The following is a 26069-nucleotide window of genomic DNA, read 5'->3' as shown; positions in this document are numbered from 1 at the left end:
CTGTGAGGTTATTGAAGAGATTAGTGTACACAGCTTTGTACACACAGAACCAGTGCCACAAAGCGGATCTGAGGTGACACCGAGGGTACCTCGTGTCCTCAAGACAGCCCCCTTGGCCACGGAAGGAAAGGAGCGCATCCGGGAGCGCCGGGAGTTTTCCTCTGCTCCTGGCAATGGGCTCAGGCTTGACCGAGGGAACCATCTCCAGGCAGGAGGTGGTAGTTCGCTCTGTGACCTGGATTAATGCCTTTGAAACTAAGAATAAATTCGTCCATGAACGACTAAATAGGCATGGATGGCTTGTAGATTTAAGTCAATTTTAATAAGAGTGCAGAGCGCGCTGCCCAGCGCTTGGCAGACCCGCTGTGCCAGGGCCAGGGGCTGCCCTTCCCTCATCCCAACACATCCCCGCGCAGAGCAACGCCTGCCGCAAATAGTGCCATTAAATAACAGCAATGGCACTAATACGATGAAGCATATGTAGGGAAAAGTAACTCCAGCTTGAAAAAACAGAAATAAAGCTCAGGAAAAACCCAGGGTTTCGGTCTCCGGGAGCTGCTTGTCGGACGGGAGCCCACGGACAGGTGCGTGCTGCCCGCCGCTGTTATGCAGCGTTCGGCCGCGGGACCCGTACGCAGAGGGAAGGCTTCGGTACCCAAGTAGGCGACAGCGGGGTGACAACTGAGAGCTTCGCGAAGGCTGGAGCCACGCAGAGCCCTGCCGGGGTCCGGCCTGCCGCAACACGCCGCGCCGGGGATTCGAACCCGTGCACTACCAGCTGCTCGCCAAAACCGGAGCCCATCAGCGCCCGGCCCGCGCTCCCTGCGCATGTGCCGGTATCTGTCACTGACTCGGGCTTTCTCCGGGACTGTTCCAACAGTCGGCGTGGGGGGACCAACCTCAGGCGGTGAGCGGAGGGAAGGGCCGGCCCCGCCGCGCCGTGCGCAGTGTGTCCGCCGCGCAACCCCAGGCGGCGCCGCGCGGTGGTGCGTGCGGCGGGGGGCGGGCCGGTTGCCCAGGTGAGCGCGCGAGCGCGGCCCGCCCCGCGCGGCCCCGTCAGCGCTGCCAGCGTGGAGCGGCCGGGGCGGCGGCGCCGGGCCCGTGGCCATGGACGGCTCGCTCGAGAAGGTCTGCGGGGCAGCGCTGCGGGACCGGGGCGCGCCGCCAGTGGCGGATACGGCGGGTGCGGTGGGGCCGGGGCCGCGGCGGCGGGGAGGGGCGCGGGCCGGCGGCGGCGGCCGGGGCTCGGTGCGCGGCGCCGCCCCCGGGGCTGAGGCGTCTTCGCCTGCCGGAGCTTTGGGGCAGCAATGGATCGCCCCGGGCGTGTCCCCCTCGGCCCCCGCAGCCTCCGGTGTGACCGGTATCCGTGTCCCGGATCTGGAACTAGGAAGAATAACTATCAGGAAATGCTTTAGGAGGAGCGGCTTTTTTTATTTTCCTTAAAAAAAAAAAAAAAAAAAAAAGATGGAGCTTATTTCCTGTGAGTGTTAGCCTTCAGCAGGATAGAAGAGGACATACTACTAAATGAAATATTATTTTATCCCTTTTTAAAATTGAAATGGGGCGTTCGCTGCCCTGTGTTTGCTGTCCGGCCGGTGCAGTTAGAGAGCAAATATTGGCTGTGCAGAGCCGCGAGTGCCGGCACAGCCCGCTCGCCTCTCGCTGTGACTCAGTGGCGCTCGGCGGTGCCTGCTCCGCACCTGTGCTGGGGCCCGAGGGTCCTGCCCCACCCGGAGCTTGTGCCCGTCCCTCGGCGGCTGTGGGGACAGTGTGCCTCTGGAATAACGAGTACTTTGTGTGCTTCTAGCTTGTGAATGCACACGCCCCTCCTTGCGTCATTTACTATATGCGGCACGCTCGGTTTTATGTGATGCTTGGGGTGGCCCAGAGAAATTTGAATGGGATGTGCTCCAGTAAAATGGTAAGGGAATTCGGGAAGTATGCTTCTGACGCGGATAATGGGTTGGTGGCAAAAAAAGTCTGATATATTACAAGCTTCCTAAAGAATATACTGTTACAGCGTATTTGTTAGTGTTTAAAAGTTTAGGTTCTTTACTCGTGCTGATAGAATGACTCCTTGTTCTGAAAATGTTAAAGTAAAACTTCACGGGAATATTTGGAGTATGCTGTTTATGAACTGGACTCAAAGAGAACACTGGTATGATACATGGTTACTTAAAGAAGGTGCATTAGTACAGGACAAGTGTAGTACTGAACAAGTTCTTTGCTTGACTAGCTTATTATAAGAAGCAATAAACACGTTGTGAGAATGAAATACCTAAAAGAAGTCCATGTTTTGATTATTCTTGATGTGAGGAATAGTGTGTAATGTTCTGCAAAAACTTGCATGTCTGATTTTTCCATATATGCAGATAGATATGTGTCAAGCGTTACCATTTGGTTTACTTCCTCTTGTTTATAATGGCTTTTTTCCACATGGGTGATAAAAGCTGTAGTTCTCTGTATAATAAAATGCCATAATACAATTATGGTCTTCTAGGTATTTAGCAGTAAGTGGCCTCCTGGATAGTCTTTGGTTAAGATTGTGGTAAATCTGTACAATTTGCAGTTTAGCAAGTCTTGAGCATGATACGTCAGAAGTCTTCTCCCCAAATACATTTGAAATTCCTCCTAGCTGGGGTACATTTTTCTGCAGAGAATGTCCATCCACTTATCTCACGGATGTTATTTAAGCATTATCTTAATAAATTTGAGACTTTTATTTGAGCCATGGATTCTCTCCCTGCCATGTATTTGTACATGTAGCTTAGCAGGGTGCCAGTGATGTGATAAGTACTTTTTAACTTGTATTTACATTTGTTGCAACTTTGTGTTTTTCATAACCATTTTGGTACAGTCACCTAATGAGCTGTAATGTAGTGATGTGTGACTGCAGTCATTAGGGTCTTGCAAATGGAAAAAGATTTTTTTTAGCAGATGAGAAACTTCCTGCACAGTAGGACTGCAATGAAAACCATTGTAGAATCTGACACACAGATGGGCACACCAAAAATCTCTTGATTTTGCAAATTAACTTTGTTTCAGCAGAATTTTTTCTTCATTATTTTTAAGGCATTGTGTGTCATAAGTGATATAATTACAATTAATTTTATCTGAAATTCAGAAATCTTTTGTTGGGCTGAACTTGTTTAAATAATTCTGGAAGCCTGTGTTAGATTTCAGAAGCTTGCCTTAACAGAACTAGTCTGGTTTTTTTTTTTCCCCATTTGGATTTTGAGAGAAGTGATCAATCTTCTGAAGGATTTTAAATTTCAAGTCAGGTGACATTGTCAGTGGTAAAATAGTGCAAATTCTTTGCCTGTAACTTCTTGCTGTCTCTCCAGCAGTGTTTTCCCTAAACATGAAAAAAACTGTTTTGGTTTATTGCTCAGCCTGTGGCTCTTGTCTTTTGTTACTGTGCTATTTACCACAACATCCTGGTCTACAGAAATCTCACAGCAGAGCTGCATTAAGGTTCTGGTGCATGTCAGGAGAATGAAGATTAAAAGAATGAATATCTATAAGCAGAAGCCTTGTAATGACATGGAGCCATTTTTATTCAAGCCAAACAGTCATGAAGTATCTGCTTTTTTTGTTATCTTAAACTTTTCTTACCCTGGAGAATAAAAGCAATATTCTTTTGCCTGAAGAATACTGATACTGTTTGAGATTAATTTACTGTTGAGCGGAGGTTTTGGTTTTTTATGGTGAACCTTTCTTTTAAGGTGTTATAATAATGTAGTGGGAAAATGAGCTCCCATGAAACAGGGAATGAGCTACACCTGTGAGTTGCTTTGCACAACATTAGTTTATGTAGACTGTTTAAAATTTATCCCTTTATTGCATTAAGAGTACAGCCTACAGAAATGCAAAATCAAGATTGTAAAACATTGGTATAGAAGCAGCATTTTCAGTCTTATCACAGTTGGAGAATGGCCCCTTATCCTCTTCTCAGTTGCCAAGTGACTCCAAGGTGTGACATCGTGCCTATAAAATGATAAACAGTTCACAGTTCAAAGTACTTAATAAAATACTAACAGATTAGTTACAGAATCGGGAAGTGACTACACATCAAAGCTTTTGCAGGATAACCTTAGGGAGTTGTATTAACACATTTGAAGGCAATGAATGATAAAATTTGAAGCTGGCTGAATGAGGTATGTCAGGGTCTGTGAGGGGCTGAAAGAGGCAGGAGGTGTTGGGATACTGAATGGACATCTGGAAGGAAAAAGCAGTGGCTGGTGCCTCCTTAGAGCTTGGAAGGGTTTGTGTGTCTTGTAACTCCCCCCGGTCAAAGGCTGCCTGTGATCCACGAAAGATTGAGTGCAGGAACTTCCTGCAGCTGCTTTAACCCCCTAAACACCTTTGCTGTCTCGTGGTTCAGGAGGGAGTGTTCAAGAACTCCTCCCACTGTTGTTTTCAAAACCAGTTCCAGACCATGAAACAAATACTCTGTTTATTACTGCTCTTGTTATTAAAGTGTGTTCAGAAACTTTTCTTAACTAAATGGTTTGTTGCTGCAACTTTGACACACCTATTTTTCTTGCTGCTTAAAATAAGCAAAAAGTCTCCTGCTTCCCACCTCCATGCCCTTACTAATGTGAGAAGAGAAGGAGCATATAGAAAGTTCAGCATGCAGCAGTTAAAGGTGGGCTTTTTCTCCTTCCAGAATTCAAGGGAGAAAATAAACTGTTGCATATCCACTTAGCTATTGGAAAACATCAGAAGGGATTCATTTTCCAATTCAGCCTTTATCAGAATTCAGTCACTTTGTGGGTTTCATAGCATTTTTCGGAGCTTAGTGTAACTTGGAGTTTTAAAGTTGTATTTTGTATTTTATGTAGTTTTTCTGACAGCTTATTGGCAGAAAGGTTTCATGTGTGTGTAGTTATTAGTGAGACACGATGAGTCACAAGGTAAGGATGTGCGGTTTTTAACATCTGATGTCATTTCAGCAGGTGAATTTTGTTAGTATCAAAAAAACCAGCTCAGAGCCCTTTTTGTAATGTCTCTACATCTTGAGTCCTCATTTACAGCAGATCTGTTTGAATGTGATGTTTATCATGTGATGCTAAGGGAGGTTCAAACAACTGCCTTCCAGCCACTGATGATGTTTTATGGCAGCCTGAATTAAATTATGTGACATAATCACAATCAGTAGATTAGTCCGATCATTTACTCCCTTAAGGGCTTGCAGGAGCAAAACTGATTTTTGTTTTTCCAGACTTCTTTCTGGAGTTTCTTTGACATGGTGTAACTCTGGAAACCGCTCAAAATGTATGGACATACTGCCAAAGATCAAATTCATATTTTTCCTTTTGTTATATCTGTTTTCTCCTGAGTACTGGATGCTTGCAGGTGTGTGTTGGGTTTTTTTAAATCTATGATGAGGTCTGGAACTTTTTGTATTTGTACTGTTTTGTCACTTAGGGCTTAATTAGGTTGATGCCCTCATACCTGGTGGTTGTTGTACGAGTCAGCGCAAAAGTGTAAAAACCTATTTATTGTTGAGTGCTGGGAGTTCTGATGGTAAAGTACTGCTCAGTACTTGTGCTTTTCTTTTGTTCTTCCCCCCAAACATTTGTTACTTGCCCTTTCTAAAGCCACGGAATTGAGAATTATCAGTCTTGGTCTGATCACTGTGCCCATGCCCAGCTACTGAGTCTCTCAGCCACCTACCACTTGCTGTAATGTGAGTTAAATCTCAAAATATTTGGTTAAAAATAGTCTTTGAACATATGGTAACTCTCAACTTAATTTTTTTTCCTTTCTTGATCAGTCCTCTGGATGAAAATAGTGTAAAATCCTCATGTAAATGAATCCCACTACCTTCTGTGATTAAATTTGTTTTTGTGTCTGCATCTGCCTGAGTGAATGCCTTGCCTGTGGGATTTTTTTCTTTAAACAACCCCTGTCCCTCCCCATCCCCCCAGCCTTAGTAGCAGCCTACAGGGGTAAGCACCAGGGTCTTTGGTACGTGGATGATGACCTGGTGTTGAATTTATGGAGGTTATGCAGAGGCAGGGAGAGGGGGCTCTGTAATGGGGTCACTTGAGTATCTTGGGGGCTTTTGCTGTCTAACGTGATGGGGATTAGCAGTGGTGTCACCTTCTACCCTCACACTGGGCTATATATTTAATTTCAAATATAGGTAAATCAGGCTCTGCCACATGACACCTTCCACATTCTCTGGAAGGTTCAAGTGGCATCTAATCCTTAAATGGACAAATGCTCCTGTCCAGGTGTCTTGTGTCAGTGTCACAAGCTTCTGTCAGGCTCGTGGGTTAAAGATTATGAAGGAGACTTCTTCAAAGCCAGAGGAGTTCTTTGGGAAATACTTTGAGCTTGTCATCAGTTCAGGACAAATACATTCCATGATTTTTAAACTCTTCCATCCTGGCAATTATCTGTGGTTACCTGATTTCAGCAGTGAGATCAGGATTTTTGGCTGTTCTGTGCAGCTGGAGGGTAATTGCTGCATGTCAGTCTGTCTTAGCTACCTGCTACAGGTTAGTTGCACTCTTTTGTCTACATAAAGGGAATTTCTCCAATTAGTTAAGATTAAAAACTGGTTTAAAAGTACAAGAAATAGGAAAAAGTAGATTTACAAGAGTATTTGGGTTAGGTTTCTCATCTGTTTTGAAAATTACTGTGTTAAAGTCTGCTGGGGAAATGGCAGGTAACGATGCCATTTTATTTCTTATCTAGGGAAGTCCTGAAGGATACTTTCTTGTCTTTCTAGGTCCAAATGTTGAGGTTTTAACCCCTTGTAGTATTTATTAGATTGCAGAGACAGTAGTAAGACAAATTGTTTTTGATCTTTTCTTGAAAGTTGCTATATTTTTCCTAAAAGATGGTGGACCCTACTCTAGCAGAAATGGGGAAGAATCTGAACGAAGCAATGAAGATGCTGGAAGACAACCAGAGGTGTGTGCAAAGGATACAATAAAAAACAAGAACTGTTTGTGCTAAGGGGAGGATTATTTGTGTCACTGGCATTAAGCAGAAAAACCCCTCATTTTCCTGGTAGTTGAAGGTCATGCTGTCATTCTGAACTTACACCTATACAAATCATCTTTGTTTCTCAAATGCTGGGATTTTTAAAGTAAATGTATACATATTTATGCATGTTTTCTAATACCCAAACAAATCTGTTTTTCAAAGTTAGAACTTTTTTTTATTATTATTGCAGTGCAAGTAATTTTTTGATTCCTATATATATGAGATTCTTCTCTAAACTTTCTGTTAAAGAATTGAGAATCCCAACAACTGGGGAACTCTTTAATTCAGTATGAACTAAACTTTTGTGTCAATCTCATCTGGTTTATTTCTGAACATGTTGTCAGTGAAATAGATACATACCAGTATGTATTTCTGCAAGTCAAAGTCAATTACATATTTGATGTTATCAAACACAAACTAAATACAGAGTTTATTCTGTGTCTTTAACTTAGGAAAGTGGAGGAGGAAAATGAAAAGAAATATGCACGGAAGGATATTCCTGGACCACTCCAAGGCAGGTAGGCAGCAGCAATTTTTAGATAAGGCTCTTTTCAAAATCTTAAACTATACATAGCATTTTTGTTTTCTAAGCAACTTGCGTTAATGGAAAAGTTAACATTTTTCAGGCATCATAATAAACTTTCTCATACTCACATAGGGGAAAAAAGGTAGTATTATAATCATACCAACTATTTTCATTTTCATGTAGAAAAGAAAAAAAAAGATTACTTGTCCTTGGTGACTGAAATTTTGAACTCTTGGAATCTGATGAAGTCGTGGTGCCTGCAGTTGTGATTGAGACTCAAAGTAAATATAGACTTCTGTTGAATTAGAGTACCCAGATTAATAAAAACCCCCTGAGACTGATAAGGTAGAAAACAGTAAAAAAAAACCCCAAAAAACCCAACCCAAACCCCAGAAACCTCCCACATCTTCAGCACAGCTGTCTATAGAAATTAAACAGAGCTCTTGTGCATAAGGCAGGTAAGATCATTGTACCTGAAAATGAAGATTTAAATTGGTTGTGTCCTCTGTGGGAGATGATCCTGCAGGAGCACAGGCTAGCACTTCAGAAAATATTGCAAAAGCTATTTAAGTCTCTGCTGTGCAAAAACTAACCCTGGTTTTGAGTGGAGACCCTGAGTTATCTTCTCTATGAATAAAAAGCAATTTCAACTGACAATGTAAGTTCTTACACTACTGCAAATTTTAGTTGGAGTTATAAAAGTTGAGGTGTTGTAGATCTTTTCCAGTTTTACCATGTCATGTGAGAAGTCTAATGTAGCTTATCTGCCAGAATCTGAGATTTGTAGGGAATTGTTGAAGAGATGTGCTGAGTTATGAGCTGAAGCTGGTTCACATGAAGCAAAATGTGGCTCCTTAGTTACTACCTTGTTGGCTTGGTTGGCTGTGTTGCAATAAGAATTCAATGTTGGCAAGTCAGGCTTTTCAGACCAAATTTTCAGGTATCAGGAGATTTATTTTTCTTTGTCTTCTACTGTAAGCAAGTAGGGTTTTGAATTGATTCAGCATTCTCATCTTTGTGATCAGTTTTTCTGAGACCAAGGAACCATTTCTGTTGCCGTGTTCAGCTTTCAGTAAAAGTGCAGTGTCCCAGATGGCCTCTTTTAGATGCTGGTATTTATGTAATAAATAAAATTTATTTATTTTGTTTATGTCTCTTTAATGTGGATTTGTTTCCCCTGCCAGTGGCCAGGATATGGTGAGCATACTTCAGTTAGTTCAGAACCTAATGCATGGAGAGGAGGAAGAGGAAACTTCACAGTCCTACAGGTAAGGCCAATATCAGTTACTGTTTTAATATTCTAATCACTCTAGAACTTATCAACTTAAAATTGTTTTCTATATGTGTTACAATATATATAATTTCTCTCTATGTTTTAGTATATATACTTGTATACTACATAATATATATATATATAATATATATATTATGTATTTAAAGTTGCACAAAATATTGTCCAATCAGGTAACTTTTTTAAAGGCACCTTACATTGTATAGTGAAGCACAATAATGCATGAGGCTTGGCTTTCTTAAAATTACAGAGCTTCCATTACTAATTACTCAACTGAGCTATACAAGGGAGCTGTTTCTCATGTGACAGCTTATTTTTTTCCACTTTCTGAAAGTTGTTTTAAGTCAGAAAGTCTTAAAGCTTTGAATGCAAATAGATTTTTATCATGTGTCTCTGTAGATTTTAAAATGAAAGAAAATAAAATTTGTTTCCATTTTTCAGTAAAATGGAAATAATACTAACTGATCTGCAGAGGATTCTTGAAAACAAAATTAAAAAAGCATATTTAAGATTTAAAAAATACCAAAACAAACCCCCAACAAACAAAGAAAAGCTGTGCCTCTAAAAATAGTAATGCAAGTATCCTGAGTTTTCTGTGTGTAGAAGGGTATTAATGCACTTTCAAATCCCAGTGCAGATAAGGTGCTTGGTTCCAGCTCATGCTGGCTGGTTCAAAAGTAGGAAGTGTTTCTGTGAGCAGCTGGGCCAAGTGAAGTGCTCTGTGTGCACTGGCAGCTGAGTATGGTATGCAGGAGGATCTACTGCACTTCTCCCTGCTAAATATTTAAATCACAACTCAACCATTTCTGCCAGTCTACATTAAAAATCCATAACCTCCATATTACTGTAATGCTCATGACTTGGATTTGGTTGGCAGTTCCTCTCTTCTGGCTTGCAGACTTCAGAACGTTGGTGAACAGGGTCACATGGCTCTACTGGGACATAGTTTGGCTGCTTATATATCTGTGCTGGACAGGGAAAGACTGAGAAAACTTACAACAAGGATCCTTTCTGACACTACTCTCTGGCTCTGCAGGCTTTTCAGGTGAGTCCCTGGGAGTAACTTGTGTGATAACATAGTGATAATGTTTAAAAGTGGATGTGATTCGACTGAGGATGTCAACAAAAGAAACCACTGTGCCACAAAGTTAGAAATCCTTGGAAGGTTTGAGACACAACTTTAACCTAGCCTAAAGATTATCAGGTTGCATTATCTTCAAAATTAGCAGTCCAGAATTTAAATCTGTGTTAAAACCAGAATGAAGCCTTTCATGTGTTTCCTCCCACACTCCACTTTTAGTAAGCAAGGTTTTGAACTCTCTAAAGGCAATCTTAAAGGAACCCAGATGTTCTTTTCTTTCTTTCTTTGAGTCTAAATGAAAATATATACTAGGTTTCTCTCATTGTTAATCTCAGCCTGCCTCGTAAAAGTTTTCTTTTAATCTACTTTAGCCTGGGAAAATAGAAGGGTTTTGATTATCTTCTCTGTGGCAAGCTTTTTTGTTGGTCAGTGTCATTTTAGTCCCTAAACTGAGTGTTGTTTTTTTTGCTCATGTTTACTTGGCTTTTCTTGCAGGTATGAGAATGGATCAGCCTATTATCATGAAGATGATCGTGAAGGTCTCCTAAAAATCTGTCGACTTGTAATTCACACCCGCTATGAAGATTATACACTCGAGGGGTTCAATGTGCTCTACACTAAGCAGCCTGTCATATACATCAGCTCTGCAGCCAGAACAGGCCTGGGCCAAGCTCTCTGTAATCAGGTAAGGTCAGTCAGGGGGGTTTTGGCTGCAATTAGAACCTACCTGGCTCTGGCTTCATATTGCCTGCATAGCTTTGGGGATTTTGACAACTTACTTTTCCTTATGGTGGAAATAACAGCAAAGGAAGCAGAGTCCATACTGGGCATAACCTCAGCTGTAGTTGATCATGCATTTAAAATAAACCTTTGTCTGGGAAAAATACTTTGAGTTTTTATTTGCAGCCTGTGATTTTCAGCATTTTCAGTGTGAGGAAGACAAATTTTCTGAATATTTACAGCAAAAGGATCCTGCATGTTAACTTTTTAAAAAATGAGTGATTGTTTCTAGGTGACATTGTGCTTTACATAGGCTCTTGGTCATGTGAGATAGACCTGAGCCCAAACATACATAATTTGTCCTGTGCTTTTTCCTTACTAATTTGATTATAAGTTTTAGCAGAAAACTTATTTTATAATGTAATATTAAGATTTTTATTGTTACACTGGCTTTTGTGTCACTCTGTATTTGTGAACATGTGAAAAGAGTATTTCTCAGTTGAAATTCCATCATTTCTATTGCAGTTAGGGTTGCCCCTTTCCTGCATGTGTCGTGTGCCTTGTAACACTATGTTTGGATCTCAGCACCAAATGGTAAGTTTGTCTTCCCTAAGAGCTCTTTCTGTGCTTTGGTTGGTTGGTTTTTAAGCTCATTAAATGCATATCAAGTATGCTGTTAGGAAAAGCTGTTAATACATTTACTTTTCCAACCTCTAAGTCTTCTGTGTTAAAGCTGTGTGAATCATAGATGGAAATTTTCTAAAAGCAGGTTGTATCTTAGTCTTGTCATTTGCAAAATATTTTAATGACTTTTAAGTAAAGTGCTTTTTTAGTGCAAGATTTCTAGCATAGGAATAGTTGGAGTACTTTCACAAACTATGTGGTGCATTTGTGTTTTATTTTTCACAAATGCTTTATTTGGCCTTCAGATTATTTTGCCTTTGAGAAGAAGAAAGTACAAGCCAAAAAACAAAGACATTGAGAATGTTTCCTTTCAGAACTTCAGAATGCTGTTCATTTTCAATCTTAATGCATTTTCCCAGTTCAGCAGAAACAGTTCAGTGTTTGACAAATATATTGTTTTCTTACTGATACCAGGATGTTGCTTTGTTGGACAGACTGATTAAAGATGATGTTGAGTTTGGAAAACTGCCTTTGTTGCTTGTGGCCAATGCTGGTAAGTGCTGTGGACAATCACAAAAATCTCCATGCTATTTCCTGACTACATGTACAATAAAAAAATAAAAATATATTTTCCTAAACAGCTCAGTGATTTCATATGAAGAATTAGCAGGAAATAATCTTAATGACCACACAATAATTATCTGTCCAAAGTGGATTTTATTTTACTGATTTAAATTTGGATTGTGCTGTTAGAGTTCTGCTTATGTCAGTTGATGTATTAATATGACTAACTTACTTTAGTGAGTGCAGATCTCTTGTTAAAAATCACTTTTACACTAACACTTCAGAATTTTTTGATGGATGTGCCATCAACTTCAGCTTGAAAATTATATTTTTCTTCTAGTTAATTAAACACATGTACAAAATTTGCTCTAAGTATGAATGAGGGAGGTGACTGTTGCTTGCTTGGGACCTGGAAAGTGATCTGAGATGTTCATCAGTACAAGAGGCTCATTTAGTAGATCCTCTGTCACTGCCTTTTCCCTGTTCAACCCAGGGACTCCAGGTGCTGGGCACACGGACAAGCTGGGCCGCCTGAAGGAGCTCTGTGAGCAGTACAAGATGTGGCTCCATGTGGAAGGGTATGGAACTGGGGCCTTATTTCTGTATAACTGCATTCATTAAAAAGTCTGACTGATAGCATCTAATTTGACAGCTCACAAAGAGCCATAGGGCCAACTTTAGTTTTGTCATGGTAAGCATTTTATATGGCTGTAATTCTGTTATTGTGAGATAGAAATTGATTTACATAGACAGGAAGAATTAATTGGAGAGGTAATTTCAGCACAGATTAGTGATCACTTTTATTCAGATGTTAATCTTATCTGCCTTTGCTTTGAAGAGCTTGAAATATGAATAAAAATACCTTCTAGGCCAGGGAGGCCTGAAAAGACCTCCTAAGTCAGGGAGGACACTTCAGTAAAGGTTGTCAAGAAGGCTGCAGCAAGAGCAGTTCACAACTGAAGTGGGAGGAGAATTAAACCAAGAGAAAAAGAAATTCCAAGAACTTGAGAATGTCAATGAAGACTCCAGTGCTCTAAGATTATATTTTTTGAAGCTGAAATAAAGACTGTTTCTCTTGGTACTTTGTAGAATAGCTGTATTTGCATACTATTTATTTCTGATACCAAATAGATGCTAAATTATGGATATGACCTTGAGTGATGATTTCACCAAATGTTGGACTGAAAATTTTTAGAATGAGCTAGGTTTTTTCTTTTGAGTTTTCAATCTCAGAATACTAGTAGCAACATCTCTTGCATTGTTAATGAAAAATACATGAACAAAAATTACCTCCCTTTACACATCAGTATGAAATATTTAAACTGCAGATTAAAATGCTGTCTCTTAATGCATATTTAATATATGCTAAACCCACTTTTTTTTTTCCAGCGTGAATCTGGCAACTTTGGCTTTGGGTTATGTCTCCTCTTCTGTACTGGTATGTTTCCCTGTATTTATAGAAACTTCAAAATGTGCTTGTGTAAGGTTAATCAGAATATATATGGCTTATATTGTGCTTATTGTATTAAACTTCAGGCTGCTACAAAATGTGACAGCATGACTTTGACTCTGGGTTCCTGGCTGGGGCTCCCAGCAGTGCCTGCAGTGACACTCTACAGACACGAGGATCCATCCTTGGTATGTTCAGATTCTCACTCACCATTCTTGAGCTCCTGGGATTTTGGTTCTGATCAGTGTACTGCCATATTCTTCATAAGCATCTAAATTATAATTTCCAAAGCTGGCAAAAGTGGCAGCATTGAAGAGAGGTTAACAATGGTTTGTTTGTTTTCCTCCTCAGTCCTTGGCAGCAGGGCTGACATCAAGCCAGCCCGTGGAGAAGCTCCGTGCCCTGCCCCTGTGGCTCTCCTTGCAGTACCTGGGTCATGATGGCATTGTGGAGAGGATAAAACATGCCTCACAACTGGTGAGCAACAGCTCAGCATTTATGTATGACAGCTCTTGACAGATCTTTCTGGTTATTGTGATGTGTTGTAAAGATTCAACTAAAATACTGCAGTTGTTGACAGTATAACTTTGGGTCATGTTGTTACACCCACAATGAAAGCACAGGAAAATGTTTGAAGGAGAGGTGTGCTTTTACTATTAGATTGTATGTATAGTTTTATAAATGAGAAAAAAGTGTTCTTCTTAGACAGCGAAGTAATATAATTTCCTTTTTTGTCACTTCTCTTAACTATTTTTGCTTGAAAGCTCTTTAGAGAGACTTTATTTTCCTACTCTACTTGGCATTGTATTGATTTAAGTAATAGTAAATTATTTTTAGTAAAAAGGACTTCAAAACATTTCTTGAGGTACAAGTACACTATGTTTGGAGCCCTTACTTCAATAAAAGGTCCAATATAATATGTTAGTTACAAAATGCAGCACTTATATGCAAAAAATTATTTCTTAAAGGTCATGCTTTGTAGTTAGTGTTTTGCTAAACCCAGAAAATATTTTTCTATTCCATTCCAAATTTACAAATTAAAACTGGATGAGTCTGACATGTTGGAGGGGTTTGCTCAAAATTTGTCACTGTTTAATTTTTTTTAAAATAACTGCTAAAACTGTATTTCTCACCTCCATTTCTTCTTCCTCTGCTCTGGTCTTCTAGAGTCAAAGGCTGCTGGAAAACTTGAAAAACCTGGATTTCATTAAGACTTCGGTACAGTCTACTTTTAATACTTTGGTTGTATATCTTAGTTTCTGCCTGTTAAATGATAAGAATAACTTTGACTAGAGTAAATTATTTAAAAATATTATGTGAATCATAGCCACTGTTTTGAAGACACTTGGGATCTTTCTAATTAAGTTCTGGTGTTCCATGAAATCTCATGACTTGGCTGTGTGTGACCTCTGGATCATGTTTGTTCCATTGCTCTGTACTGGTGCACCCAGGAGAGTGCAGAAGAGCATCCAAAAGTTGTGTTCAGATCTTGATTTAATTCTATTTAAAACATGGGTTTGCTCAGTAATACATCTATGAAACCAGTTTCCCTAAGTGTCTGTAATATATTCTGCTGTATCTTACCCTGCTGTTGAGATCATATTGTGAACCCTGTGAAATTGTATGCAAAAATTATCCCAGCTGAGGTTTTTAAACCAGAAATAGGTTTAGAAATTACACTTTATGTACTCATTCCAAATTCAGTTTCTGTGAGATGTCCTGTCCAACAGGGTTTGGTGATTTTACTCCCTGACCCCCACACCTGAATTTTAGTTGGTGTTTGATGTATAGAAAATATAGTCAGCTTACTGAGCGAGCTGTAGAGTATTAAAGGCCTTGGGAGATCAAGTCACTGTATCACCTTTCTATTTAAACAAATCCTGCATTTTTAGGATGGTGAAAAGTAGCCTCAGATTGTCTGCAGAAGTAGCCCAGTCAATTTCTCCAAACTGATCCAAAGCAGGATCAATTATAATCTTACTTTTCCTGCTGGAACTTCCTTGATGTTTCCCAGTGATTCTGGGGTGATTTCCAAGAGAGCTCAAGCTTTGCTTAGCAGTGTAAGGAATTGTTCATGATGTTACATCTTTAAAAAACAGGAGAAAATATTTTTTTTCTGTTGAAGGTTGAAGATGAATTGAGTTCACCAGTAGTAGTTTTCAAGTTTTTCCAGGAATATTCAAATAGAGGTATGTGATTTATTTAAAACCAAACAACAACAACAACAAAACCCTCTATACAGTGTTTCAAACTACAAATTCACCAAATAAATTTGAGATAAATGTGATGTAGTGCAATCTGTCATGTAATGTATGTATTTTTAAGAAGGTTGTGAATGCTGGTCATAATCTGTGACAAATCATACACGTGATAGGTTCTTTTTTTAGACAGACTGCAGTGTTTTAAATTTTCATAACAAGTAATTTTCTGCCTTCTTGAGTGAGAAGATTTGCATATGATTTTGATCTTGAGAGCAGATGATGGAAGTCTCTTACAAGCTGCAGGCTGGGTATGAGTGTATTGGTGGGGAGAGATTTTGGTTTGTTCAGGTTTTCATAGCTTGTGGCAAGCACCATGTTGCTGTGTTTTACTGATTACAGTTACTGTTGCAATAATTTTAAAAGCAGCAGAACTCATTGGGAACAGCTCTGGAAATGCTGTCACAGGTATTAAATATTTCAGCCTACTGTGATGGGATTTTGCTTTTTGAAAACACTGGTTGTATTTCCATTGGGGCATTTTAACCTCAAAACTCAGAATTTTACTGGTTTTTTTGTTTTGTTTTTTAAGCTATTACATTCATCTCTGTTTTACTTCTGGTATTTATCATGTTCAACATATTTTTACAAAAACATCCATGTTCATCTGCTCTAGGCTCAGTACATGGTGTAGATGTGTTACATTAGCTAGGAAATGTAATTATATTTTATCTGAATTTTAGGTTGCCTTTTATTTAATTAATTAAATATAAATCCACTTCTGTGTTTCTTGTATCTTTGGATTCAGATCAGACCTCACATGCTGCACAGGCTTCAAGTATTCAGCACCCCATAATAAGCAATGAAGGGCACATTTATGACACCTTCAATCAGTGGGTAAGAATGGATGCTTTTCTCTTTAGGGAAGGGGAGTGACAATGGAATGGTTTAAGGGGTCATCAGGAGCTATAATCCCTTTGTTAGAGTAGTTTGAAAGATATGCTCCATCCCATTTCCTTTGCAAAACCTGTGGCTATTTAAAAGATTAATTTGCTCTGAAGCAAATTTCCTTTCACATTTCTGATTATTTTACACATAATTAGTACTGAAATAGTTCCTAAATATTAAGCTGTTGGTTTTCCCCTTAGTTTTGTGGGAATATGTGTAAACTTCAGAATTCTTTTAAATCAGCCAAATGCTCTATTGCCAGTGTCTGTGTATTCTTGAACAGAGCCTTTTCCAGCTCTTGAGTTAATTCTAGAAGCCTGTGCTGGCAGAGCTGAGCACGTGGCTGGTTTGGATCCCTTGTGCAGTAATCATGGCATATCTAATGGCAGTGACAATTGCAGCTTATCCCAAATTTTCATGATTTTAAGGATCTGTCAAACTCAATCGTCTCACCCGCAGGGTGAAGTATTTTGGTACAAGAACCGATTTTGAGAGAAAACTGTGTCCGTGCTGTTCCCTGAGCTGAGGCAGGGCCTGCAGGAGCCTGTCCAGTTCCCTAACTGTGCCTTGTCCCTGCAGCTGGGAGAGCAGCTGGCACAGCTGGTTCCTGCCAGCGGAGTCGATGTGGTGGAACTGGAGGATGAAGGCATGTGTGTGCGCTTCAGCCCGCTCATGACTTCTGCAGGTAACATTCACTCCAGTCAGCCTCTTGTAAATGCTGGGCTTTGCTGTGGAATGGCACAACAATCTCCTGGGGTAAAAGCAGATATGCTCAAGAAGCTTCTCAGGATATTCTCCTGTGGGGAGGATTTTCTTATAAGCAAACCAAAACCACCTCAGCACTGGGTGCATTAATGGGAGCCCAGCTCTTGTGGGTCATGTTGCCTCACTATCTCTGCAGAGAAAGACTTCCTGGTTACTTTTTAGATTCATTAGGAAGAGAAGTTAATTAGGAAAAGCAGTTAAATTCCTTCTCTCAGCTGCTTAACACCAGATGCCTGACCTTTCTACACAGGTGTTTCAACACTGCAATGATGCTTGTGTTCAAAATACAGCTACTTAGTTAAAATAATTATTTACTGAGCCTCCAGGGTTTTCTATAATTACTGGTGCAGGGGGGGATGTAAAAAAAATAAATAAATCTGTGTTTTGGAAAGTGTCTTGAACTCTTAGTTTAGACTCTGCAGAAGCACAGAGCAGAGTGCAGGGCTCAGTGGATGCAGTGTCTCCTGCTGGCTTGAGTGGGGTTGAGTGGCTTAGGCTGTAGAACAGCTGATACTCATGAGAGAAGGTCCTGGTATACATAGAATAGCAGATTTGAGAATAAAATTACTTGGTGATGCTGTGATGTTTTGTTTTAAACCAGCACAGAAGCTAATTCATGTCCAGCTGGGCTATGGGAAGAGGAAGTTTGTGGGGATTTTTAATGCTAGCTACTGATGTAATGTAAAGGAATATTGTAATATATGCTTAGTAGTTTGTAACATGAGAAAATCCTTTTTATTAGGTTCTTATGAAATCCTTACTTCCTTTCATTTTGATGTATCAGTGCATAGATAACTGAACCAAAAACCTACTTACATAGACCAAGATATTCAATTTATTATCTGTAAAATAAATATTCAGTTTACTATCTGTGAATTGTATTCATGATTAACTTGCAGAGCAGCTCCTTTACAAATCCTTAATTCAGACATCTGTGTCATGTCCATCACACTTATACCACACACTAACACTTCTGCTCTGCAGTTTTAGGAACTGAAATACAAGACATTGATCAGTTGGTAGACTGCTTAAAAATGAAAATACCGGTGTTGACAAGTACCCTGCAGCTGAGAGAGGAGTTTGAGCAAGAAGTGAGAAGAACAGTTGGCCTGTTGTATATTGAAGATCTTGGCTGGCCAGGGTTAGGTGTTGTGAGGTAAATTATTTTCTTCATGCTGTATTTGCAAAAACCATGCTTGAGTAGACAGCACCATGTGGTCTCTTCAGTTGTGACTTGGATGTTTCATTTGTTGATTGTTATCTGGCTTTGCACCCAGTTGAAGCTTTTGATTGCTTTTTAGGAAATTGCCTTTATAAAGTGATTTTCTCTGATTTTTTTTTTTTAAAGAAAAGCTGAAGAGCTGCTTTGGGCAGCAGTTGTAACATTGGAGGCAGCGTGTGTGTGTGGGATATGTAATGAGCAAGTGTATCCCACTGTCTTTAGCCAAGCTATTTTTATCTGTAATGGGACTCACTGATACCCTGAATAGACTTCAAAAAACCCTCCAAGTGTCTGTTCTGATCCTTTGATGCAGCCCTCTGGGAAGGATTCTGTATAGTCAGAACAGTTCAGCTATAATCAATATAGCAACCAGAAATCTATTGTGTTGAGTTTGCAGCAGCAAGCTCAGCCCACCCCAATCCCTGATGACAAATGCCAATAAAGTTGCTGCTAGGAGCTGTAATGTTCTGAGGTTTTTTGTTTGTAAAATACAGGAATTTTTAGAAATGTGCTAGATGTGTAGGTGCTTTTGTATGTACTGAAAAGTCAAATTACTATCTCTTGGCTTGGTTTGAAGGTACAACTATCACAGTGATGGGAAGAATGATGACAAACAAGAAAAAGAACTAGAAAAAATCAATACAGAACTTCTGAAAAAGTTAAATGAACTGGAGTCGGATCTCACTTTTTCTTTGGGTAACTGCACTATTTAAAGAACTTCTGTTCAAGCTAGTAGTCATTCTCCTAGCTGTGCTAGAATGATTTGATAGGTCAGTATAATGCAGAATGAGCTGCTGCCCATGTGATTATTGCAGAAGGAACACCTGTATCTGTTCCCATCTCCCCCATGTTTCAGTTCAGGAATGCTCACCAGGTGAGCAAGGTGCACTGTTCTCAGAAATGTGTGGGCAACTAGACCAAGAAGGGTTTCCTTCCCAGAAGGAATAAAAGGTGCAGCATTCCTTTGTGGAAACCGAGTCTTCTCAAGTAGTGCTGGATCTAGTGGAAAGCAGATCTCATTGCAAACCCACTGGCACTGATGGCTTCACTCTTCTCTGTGGCTTGACTAAAAGCTTTAGATGACTTCTGTGACATTTTCACATTTACACATGATAGCTGAAAGTAGTAATTTGCTAGTTCAGAACTCTGATCTTTTTTCTGATCAGCTGTCAAAAATTAAGTGCCCTACGGTTGTGGAACTGAGTAATCTGTAAATGGCAGGAAGTTAAGGAGTTTAAAGCATATTCAACACTGATATTTATAATACATCTCCTTGACTGTATAAAATATCCACTGTTTTTCTTGCTCGGGTTGTATTTCCTGTCTTTGAAAACCCCCAGGGCTGAACTTTCTTGGCCTGAATAGTTTGTACCCACATAGATCCTGCCCTTAGGTACTGGAGAAGGGGGTGTGTACTGGGATTTCCAGATTCACAAGCACAAGTGCTGCAGCCCTTGCAGGATTGCAGATTTGTTCAGCACAAAGACCTGACTCTCCCTGTGCCCCCAGGTCCGGAATTCGGAGGACAGAAGAACTGTGTTTACATTGGCATGGTCACAGAGGATCTGGATGTGTCAGAGTTGGTTGAAACTATTGCAGCAACAGGCAGAGAAATTGAAGAAAATTCAAGAGTATGTATTAATAACTCACTAAATATTGAAGCACCTTTTTTTCTCCCCTTTCATATTGGCTTCAGGACATGGTTTTGTTCATTGTGAAAGTAAAAGTTGTCCTTGGCCATAAGGGTTTTGATTACTGTGGAAAGAATAATCTGTGTGTGCATATGGAGAATTATGGATTATGATATTGTGAGAATGTCTGGATTTGTGTTCATGGTCCTGTGTGCAGCAGTTCTAATGAAAACCTTCAGTAGTACTGAAACCGCCTCATTTTATTATTCAGATTTTAAGCTGTCAAAAAACAAAAATGAAGGTGTAGGTTGATTGTGAGCTGGTGTTTCTCTTCACTGCTTGATGTGGTGGGATTGAGATTCTTCACATACCAGCTTTAAGATAAGACTATGCTCTAAAATGTGTGAAAAATTTTAAATTGGTGTCTTAAACTCAGAAATTACAAGTTATCTATTAAGTAATAAAGCTGATGATGCAATGTCTATTTGTCAAAGCATTTACCTGAATGGAGTTCTCCAAATGTTCTCTAAAATAGAATTCCTAAGTGACCTGCATTACACCTGTCCCTTTATTCTGCTAGTGTTGGGCATTTAATTTTCTCACCTCAAAAATAAATAGAACTTCAGAAATCCTTTGCCTATTTCTGCTCATGGGAATATGTTGACTATTGCAATGAATTTTTTTCTAGCAGTGACTTTCTGCCCACTCTTGACTCCCTGTGCTGCTTGGAGAGTGACATGAGGAATGTTTTGTCTGTGGAGCACCTTCAGTTTAACTGTTACAATGGAGAGGTTGGAGCTGAATGGGCCTCTCGGATCCTGAAGGTTCCAGGGAGGAACAGAGTAGTGCAAGAAAAAAAATCCACATCAGTCTAGCCTGCCCTGAGGCGTGCAGTAAAGGCACTGAAAGGCATGAGCAGAGCTGAAGATGACTGGGCCAGAAACGCACTAGTTCTTCCTGGTACTCTGAATTCCATCCCACTGCCCTCCCTCCTGTAGCCAGGGAGTACCAGGGGTCTTGAGCTGCCATGGGGGTGTCAGTTCCTGGCTGGCCTCTACGTGAGGGAAAAGGAGCAGCTGCTTCTTTGTCCTTTTATTAGCTGACAGTAACACAGATTTTTGGAATAATGGAAGAAGTGCCTGTCCTTGTGCAATGTTAAAACCAACATTAATATATGGAAATTGGCATTTGTCTCGTACAAAGAAAGATGTAGCTCCTTGGGTTTGTTTATTCCTTGCCCCCACAGCTGTCCCAGTAAACTGTCTGCCCTTTGCAGTATAAAACACTGCTGGTGCTGGCCTGGGCTGCCACAGGGATCAGTTGCAGTTGTTTATAAGAGCAGGAAAACAAAGTGAACCTTATAGGCTGAACCATAACTTGTTACTGTAAGGCTGATTTAAGTCATGAGTGTTTCTAGGAACCAAAGTGTACTCTATAAACATAAACATTCTTCCCAGACATTCATCTGAGGAACATTTATATGCTAAGCAGGTTTTCAAAGAATTTGGGTCACAGGCTCATTTCTAAGTGTAAAAAAAAAAGTAAAGTACCATGCCTGTTTAAAATGATATTATTTCCTCTGGCTTTATGTATTAAAAAGTCCTGCAGTCAGGACTTTAATTTATAGTCATAGTAAGATAGAGCTTGTCACATACTGTCTTAAATTAGAAAAAATATCTGACTATCCCATCTCCATCCTGAAAACCTGAACTAAAAAGACAGTTTCAAGTCCAAATAATACATATCCTTATTTCTGGGTTTTATTAGCTGTTGGAAAACATGACTGAAGTTGTTAGAAAAGGGATACAGGAAGCACAACTTCAGCTTCAGAAAGCAAATGAAGAACGACTTCTGGAAGAGGTGAGGCCACAAACACCAGCCCTGTGGTACCCTGAGGTAACTTGTGCCCCTGGGGAGCTCCTCACCAGTGTTGGGTTGTGCTTTGCAGGGGCTGCTGCGACAGATCCCAGTGGTGGGCTCTGTGCTGAACTGGTTTTCTCCCTTCCAAGCCTCACCCAAGGGAAGGACGTTCAATTTGACGGCAGGTAGGGTTCGGGGCACCTGCAGCTGTGTCATGCTGGCACTGGGACTCTTGTGTACTGAACCTGCAGCACACATTCCTGTGCTGGTTTGATCATGAGTGCCACAATCCACCCTTGGGATGCACAAAACATGCTCTGCACTATTTCTGTAACGCACAGTAAGAATCTTCTCTCTCATACAGTTTACATTTTGTTCTTGCATTAAAAAAAGCCATGGTAGACACTGGCATTTATTAATAGAGGAGGAATCATTCCTGTGACCTCTGGTTGCATATCCTGGAGGAGTCTGGAGGGGTAAATACTGAGCCAGGGGTAACTTGGCCTTAGCACATTGTTCATTATGTGAATGCACATGCATCCTCTCCCGTGATTCCAGGGCACTCGTGTTCCACTGTGCCCCTGAACAGGATGTCTGTCTGGAATCCTGGTTTGGGAAGGCACCTGGATGTTGCCATCCTGATAAGTGCTGGTCTATGTGCTAAACTGCATATCCAGTAACTGGAGGACAGGTTAAAGTAAGCTGGGACCTGGCATCAATTGGGCTGTGTGGGAAACAGTAGTAAACAGAATGGTGCCAAGTGAAGCACTGTATTTTACTCTCAGATTTGCAATTTGTCTGGAGATGTAGAAAGCACTGACTATAAGCTTTTACATCAATGAGACCGATGTACCAACACAATAATTCCTGAAATTATAAATTTTAACTGTAAAAGTACTGTGGAATTCATAGGAATTAATATTCCTGGGCTCAGCAGAGTATCTGTCACATCCAGGGCACACTGTGTGTCTGTACCCTGCAGGGAAAGCTTCCTGCTGTGCTCAGGGCCTTTGAGGCTCTGGATGCATGAAGTGGCAGGTTCTTAGAGCAGAGCACAGCCCATTCCCCTGGGAATGCTGAGCTGCATGGCTGGATCCCCCTTCCACGTGCACAGCTGGTGCTGATACTGCACAGCTTCCAGCTGGGAAGATGTCACATGCCCAGGGCAGGAAGGAAATGGGAGTACAGAGTGTGTAGCAGTGTTGTGGAATGAGGGTGAGGGGAAACAATTCACTTTTGAAGTCTCAGCACTCATGTCCTTGGGTTCTCAGAAATGCATTGCTCCCATGTGACAGTTTAAACTCAAATACTGCCATTTCAGAAGTAAGTTTTAGTCAACTTATTTTTTTTAACCTGCAGGCTCTCTAGAATCCACAGAATCTATGTATGTATCAAAGGCCCAAGGAACAGGCAGCACTCCACCACCAACTCCCACTTCCAGCCTTGCAAAGCAAAGACTTCCTGGTAAGTTTCTGTGCAAGTTTAATTTCTAAAACTTCCCCTGACACAGGAAGGCCCACATTACATCTTTTGTAACATCTGGAACTAGAGTTCATCTTCTACCACCTTAAAAACCTTAATGTACACATGGCACAGAACACTGTCCCAAGCTGTTTTCTCTTCACATATTCTTCCTGGGACTATAGGAAGTTGTCCTATTAACTGACAATTGCCCATGAACTCTAGAATCTCCCTGGGGAATATTATGAGGTTACTGACCTTTAAAAATGAACAGACAACCAAGCCAAAAGTTTTATTTGAAATAAAAGCATAATAACATGCAGTCATGTACTTCAGCAGCTGCATTTCTGTTGCTACCAAGTATTTTGTGGCCTAAGCCATTCTGAGGTGAAGGAAGATAGGTTAAATCTGTGGCACTCTCTGCATAGTTGTATTAGTAAGTAACGCTGATTTGCCTGGCAGGAAACCCAATATTAACTCGCCTTCTGGGCTGGTGGCTTCCAGCCTATGACTGTCAGTGCAGTTGTTTTACCTGGAATGATTTCAGTTTTAAGCAGGCATCTTGGCTTCAGCTCAGTTTCTCTGTCTCTGCATACACAGGATACAGTAACAGGTGCTATTAATTTGCAGACCTGTCTGGATCTCTATGTTCAGGGTCCAAAGTAGCACGCAAACAAAACCTACTTTCTCCTGTTACAAAATCCCAGTACTTCCTTTGGAAACTGAACTTGTGCACACCACTGTCTGTATTTGCTGCCTTCATGAATGCTTCAAATACTTCACAGGTCAGAAAGCTTTCAAAAGGTCTCTGAGAAACTCTGATGGGTTCAGTGAGACCAGTTCCATCAGCCACTGTGATGACCTGGACAAGCTTGATCAGAGACCCCCAAATCTCTCCCCTGGCCAAGAGCAAGGACCTTTGGAAATGGAAAGAGCAGAGGAGCAGAGGGAGGTGGTGTCAGCAAAGACAGACACTGAGGACATTCACAGTGACAAATTGCCACCAGACTGCACCAAGGCAGAGGACCAAGCTAGTCAAAGATAAAATCCAGAGTGTGGATTTCAGACTGTGCCGAGGAGGCCCCTGCCCAGGGAGGCAGGGTGGTAATGATGCATTGAAAATGTGAACAGTGCCACACACAGTACAGTAATAACTACTGTAACTTATTAACTGGGATTTTGCACAAATATACATTCCCTCCCCTGGGACAGAGATTTGTCTTATTGTACACTTGTTACAGTTGCTTTAATCCTCTCCATGTTGGTGTCACCAAAGCTGTAGTGAAATTTATTAAGTGCTCATGAACATTTGTAAAAACACTTGGCAGTTATCCTTCCTGCAGGAATCCACGCATGACAAGCTGTTAACTAACCACTCAACCATGCACATGATGAAAAATACAGTTGCACCCAGCAATTATAAATTATCTTATGTTACTATACTTTATAAAAAGCAACTGCCAGTTGTTCACCTTTTTAGCATTCAAAATTCAGTTTAGGCTCTCCTGCACAACATCTCCTGAAGACACCTTAGTTCTGTGTTGCTTCTTTTCTGTTACCTTACCCACACACCCTGCCCAAGAGCCGTGGGTGCTGGGCACTGGGGAGGGACAGGTGCCCTGGTGGGTGGGAGTCACTGAGGAGCAGTGGGCCATCACCCCTTTGTTCCTGCTCTTGTACCACTTCACCCCCCAGCCACAACCCTGGGTACACTGGGACTGAGTTAGTGAATTTTCAGCCTTCTAGAAAGCAATAGTGCCTCTGCATGCCTGGCCAGCCTCCTACTCCTGCCCTGGGAAGGAGCACAAGGCACCATTACTTTCCTTTGCACGGCATTTACACACCAAATACTGAACATGTTCATGCAGTGTAACTGGAGTTCTTTCTGTTGTGTATTTTTAAAGATAGCTGTAGTAAAGCTTGAAAAACCAATACATTTGTGATGGTTTCGACACTTATTTTTTGAATAACAGTAACTTACCTATGGTAGGAATTGTACAGAGTCAAAAGAAATTATTTAGGTTACTTACATACAGCACAACTTCAGAGTGTCTGGGACTACTTAATGCACAAGCAAAGCTTTGAATAAATCAAAATCCAATGTGTAAAAGTGTTTTCCCCCAAATCATCTTAATCGCTTCACTGCAAATTTTCAGAGCTTCTTGTGGAAAAGCCATCTTTGGCAACACTTGCTTTCCCCAAGTAACCTGATGGTGATACAAACCCTCCTCTCCCTCTAGAACTGGATACAAGTACTGCAGTTTGCTCCATTTGGGTTTCTTCTTCCCTCCCTTTCCTGCCATACAGGTATCCCTTAATACCATAATGACAGTAGTGGTAGTGGGACTTACTTTGATAATCTGCAAAATTTGAGGGTTTTGAATTCTACTGGCACCTGATTTGACTCTCAGCTTCTGAAGCCTGCAGTGCTGGGATGCCATGAACAAGGTTAATTTTGCTTGGGTAATTTATGTAAATCAGTGCAATTTTTTCTAAAGTGCAAAAGCAATTAAGTTGACTAGTCTTCCTCCTTGGTTCCTTTAGTGCAATGAAGTATGTTAATAACAGTAATTTGCTGGGATAAAAATTATCCCCACAAAGATTAATTTTTAATGTTTTTATATTTGGAAATGTTAAATCAGTAGTTTTGTTGGAATGAGCTTCATTCTTTAAATACTTACCTGAATGTTTCAATAAAGATTCTTCAAATTATTATTCTGGAATTA

At 40.6% G+C, this 26069-nt stretch overlaps 1 protein-coding gene across 7 annotated transcripts; it reads left to right on the top strand.

Moving 5' to 3' along the window:
* Positions 1 to 630: 630 nt before the first annotated feature.
* On the top strand, positions 631 to 26058 carry PDXDC1 (pyridoxal dependent decarboxylase domain containing 1). Of its 7 annotated transcripts, XM_086853713.1 has the most exons (24): positions 1125 to 1183; positions 1808 to 1921; positions 6854 to 6927; positions 7455 to 7520; positions 8713 to 8796; positions 9718 to 9864; positions 10396 to 10585; positions 11146 to 11214; positions 11719 to 11797; positions 12302 to 12386; positions 13198 to 13246; positions 13345 to 13446; positions 13610 to 13735; positions 14426 to 14476; positions 15384 to 15447; positions 16265 to 16353; positions 16984 to 17089; positions 18154 to 18325; positions 18969 to 19087; positions 19901 to 20022; positions 21790 to 21882; positions 21971 to 22067; positions 23242 to 23346; positions 24129 to 26058. In XM_086853713.1, the coding sequence occupies exons 2-24, from the start codon at positions 1847 to 1849 to the stop codon at positions 24386 to 24388; spliced, it is 2424 nt and encodes an 807-aa protein (XP_086709839.1). In that variant the 5' UTR covers positions 1125 to 1183; positions 1808 to 1846; the 3' UTR covers positions 24389 to 26058. The 7 variants fall into 7 exon arrangements, with proteins under 7 accessions (XP_086709843.1, XP_086709844.1, XP_086709840.1 ...); XM_086853717.1 differs by lacking the exons at positions 1125 to 1183; positions 1808 to 1921 and adding an exon at positions 631 to 907; XM_086853718.1 differs by lacking the exons at positions 1125 to 1183; positions 1808 to 1921 and adding an exon at positions 876 to 1019.
* Positions 26059 to 26069: the final 11 nt, after the last annotated feature.

This window comes from Cyanistes caeruleus, chromosome 17 (genome assembly GCF_971803275.1).
Source record: "Cyanistes caeruleus chromosome 17, bCyaCae1.hap1.1, whole genome shotgun sequence".
In the NCBI taxonomy this organism is placed as follows: domain Eukaryota; kingdom Metazoa; phylum Chordata; class Aves; order Passeriformes; family Paridae; genus Cyanistes; species Cyanistes caeruleus.
This window is presented reverse-complemented; position numbering and strand designations above follow the sequence as displayed.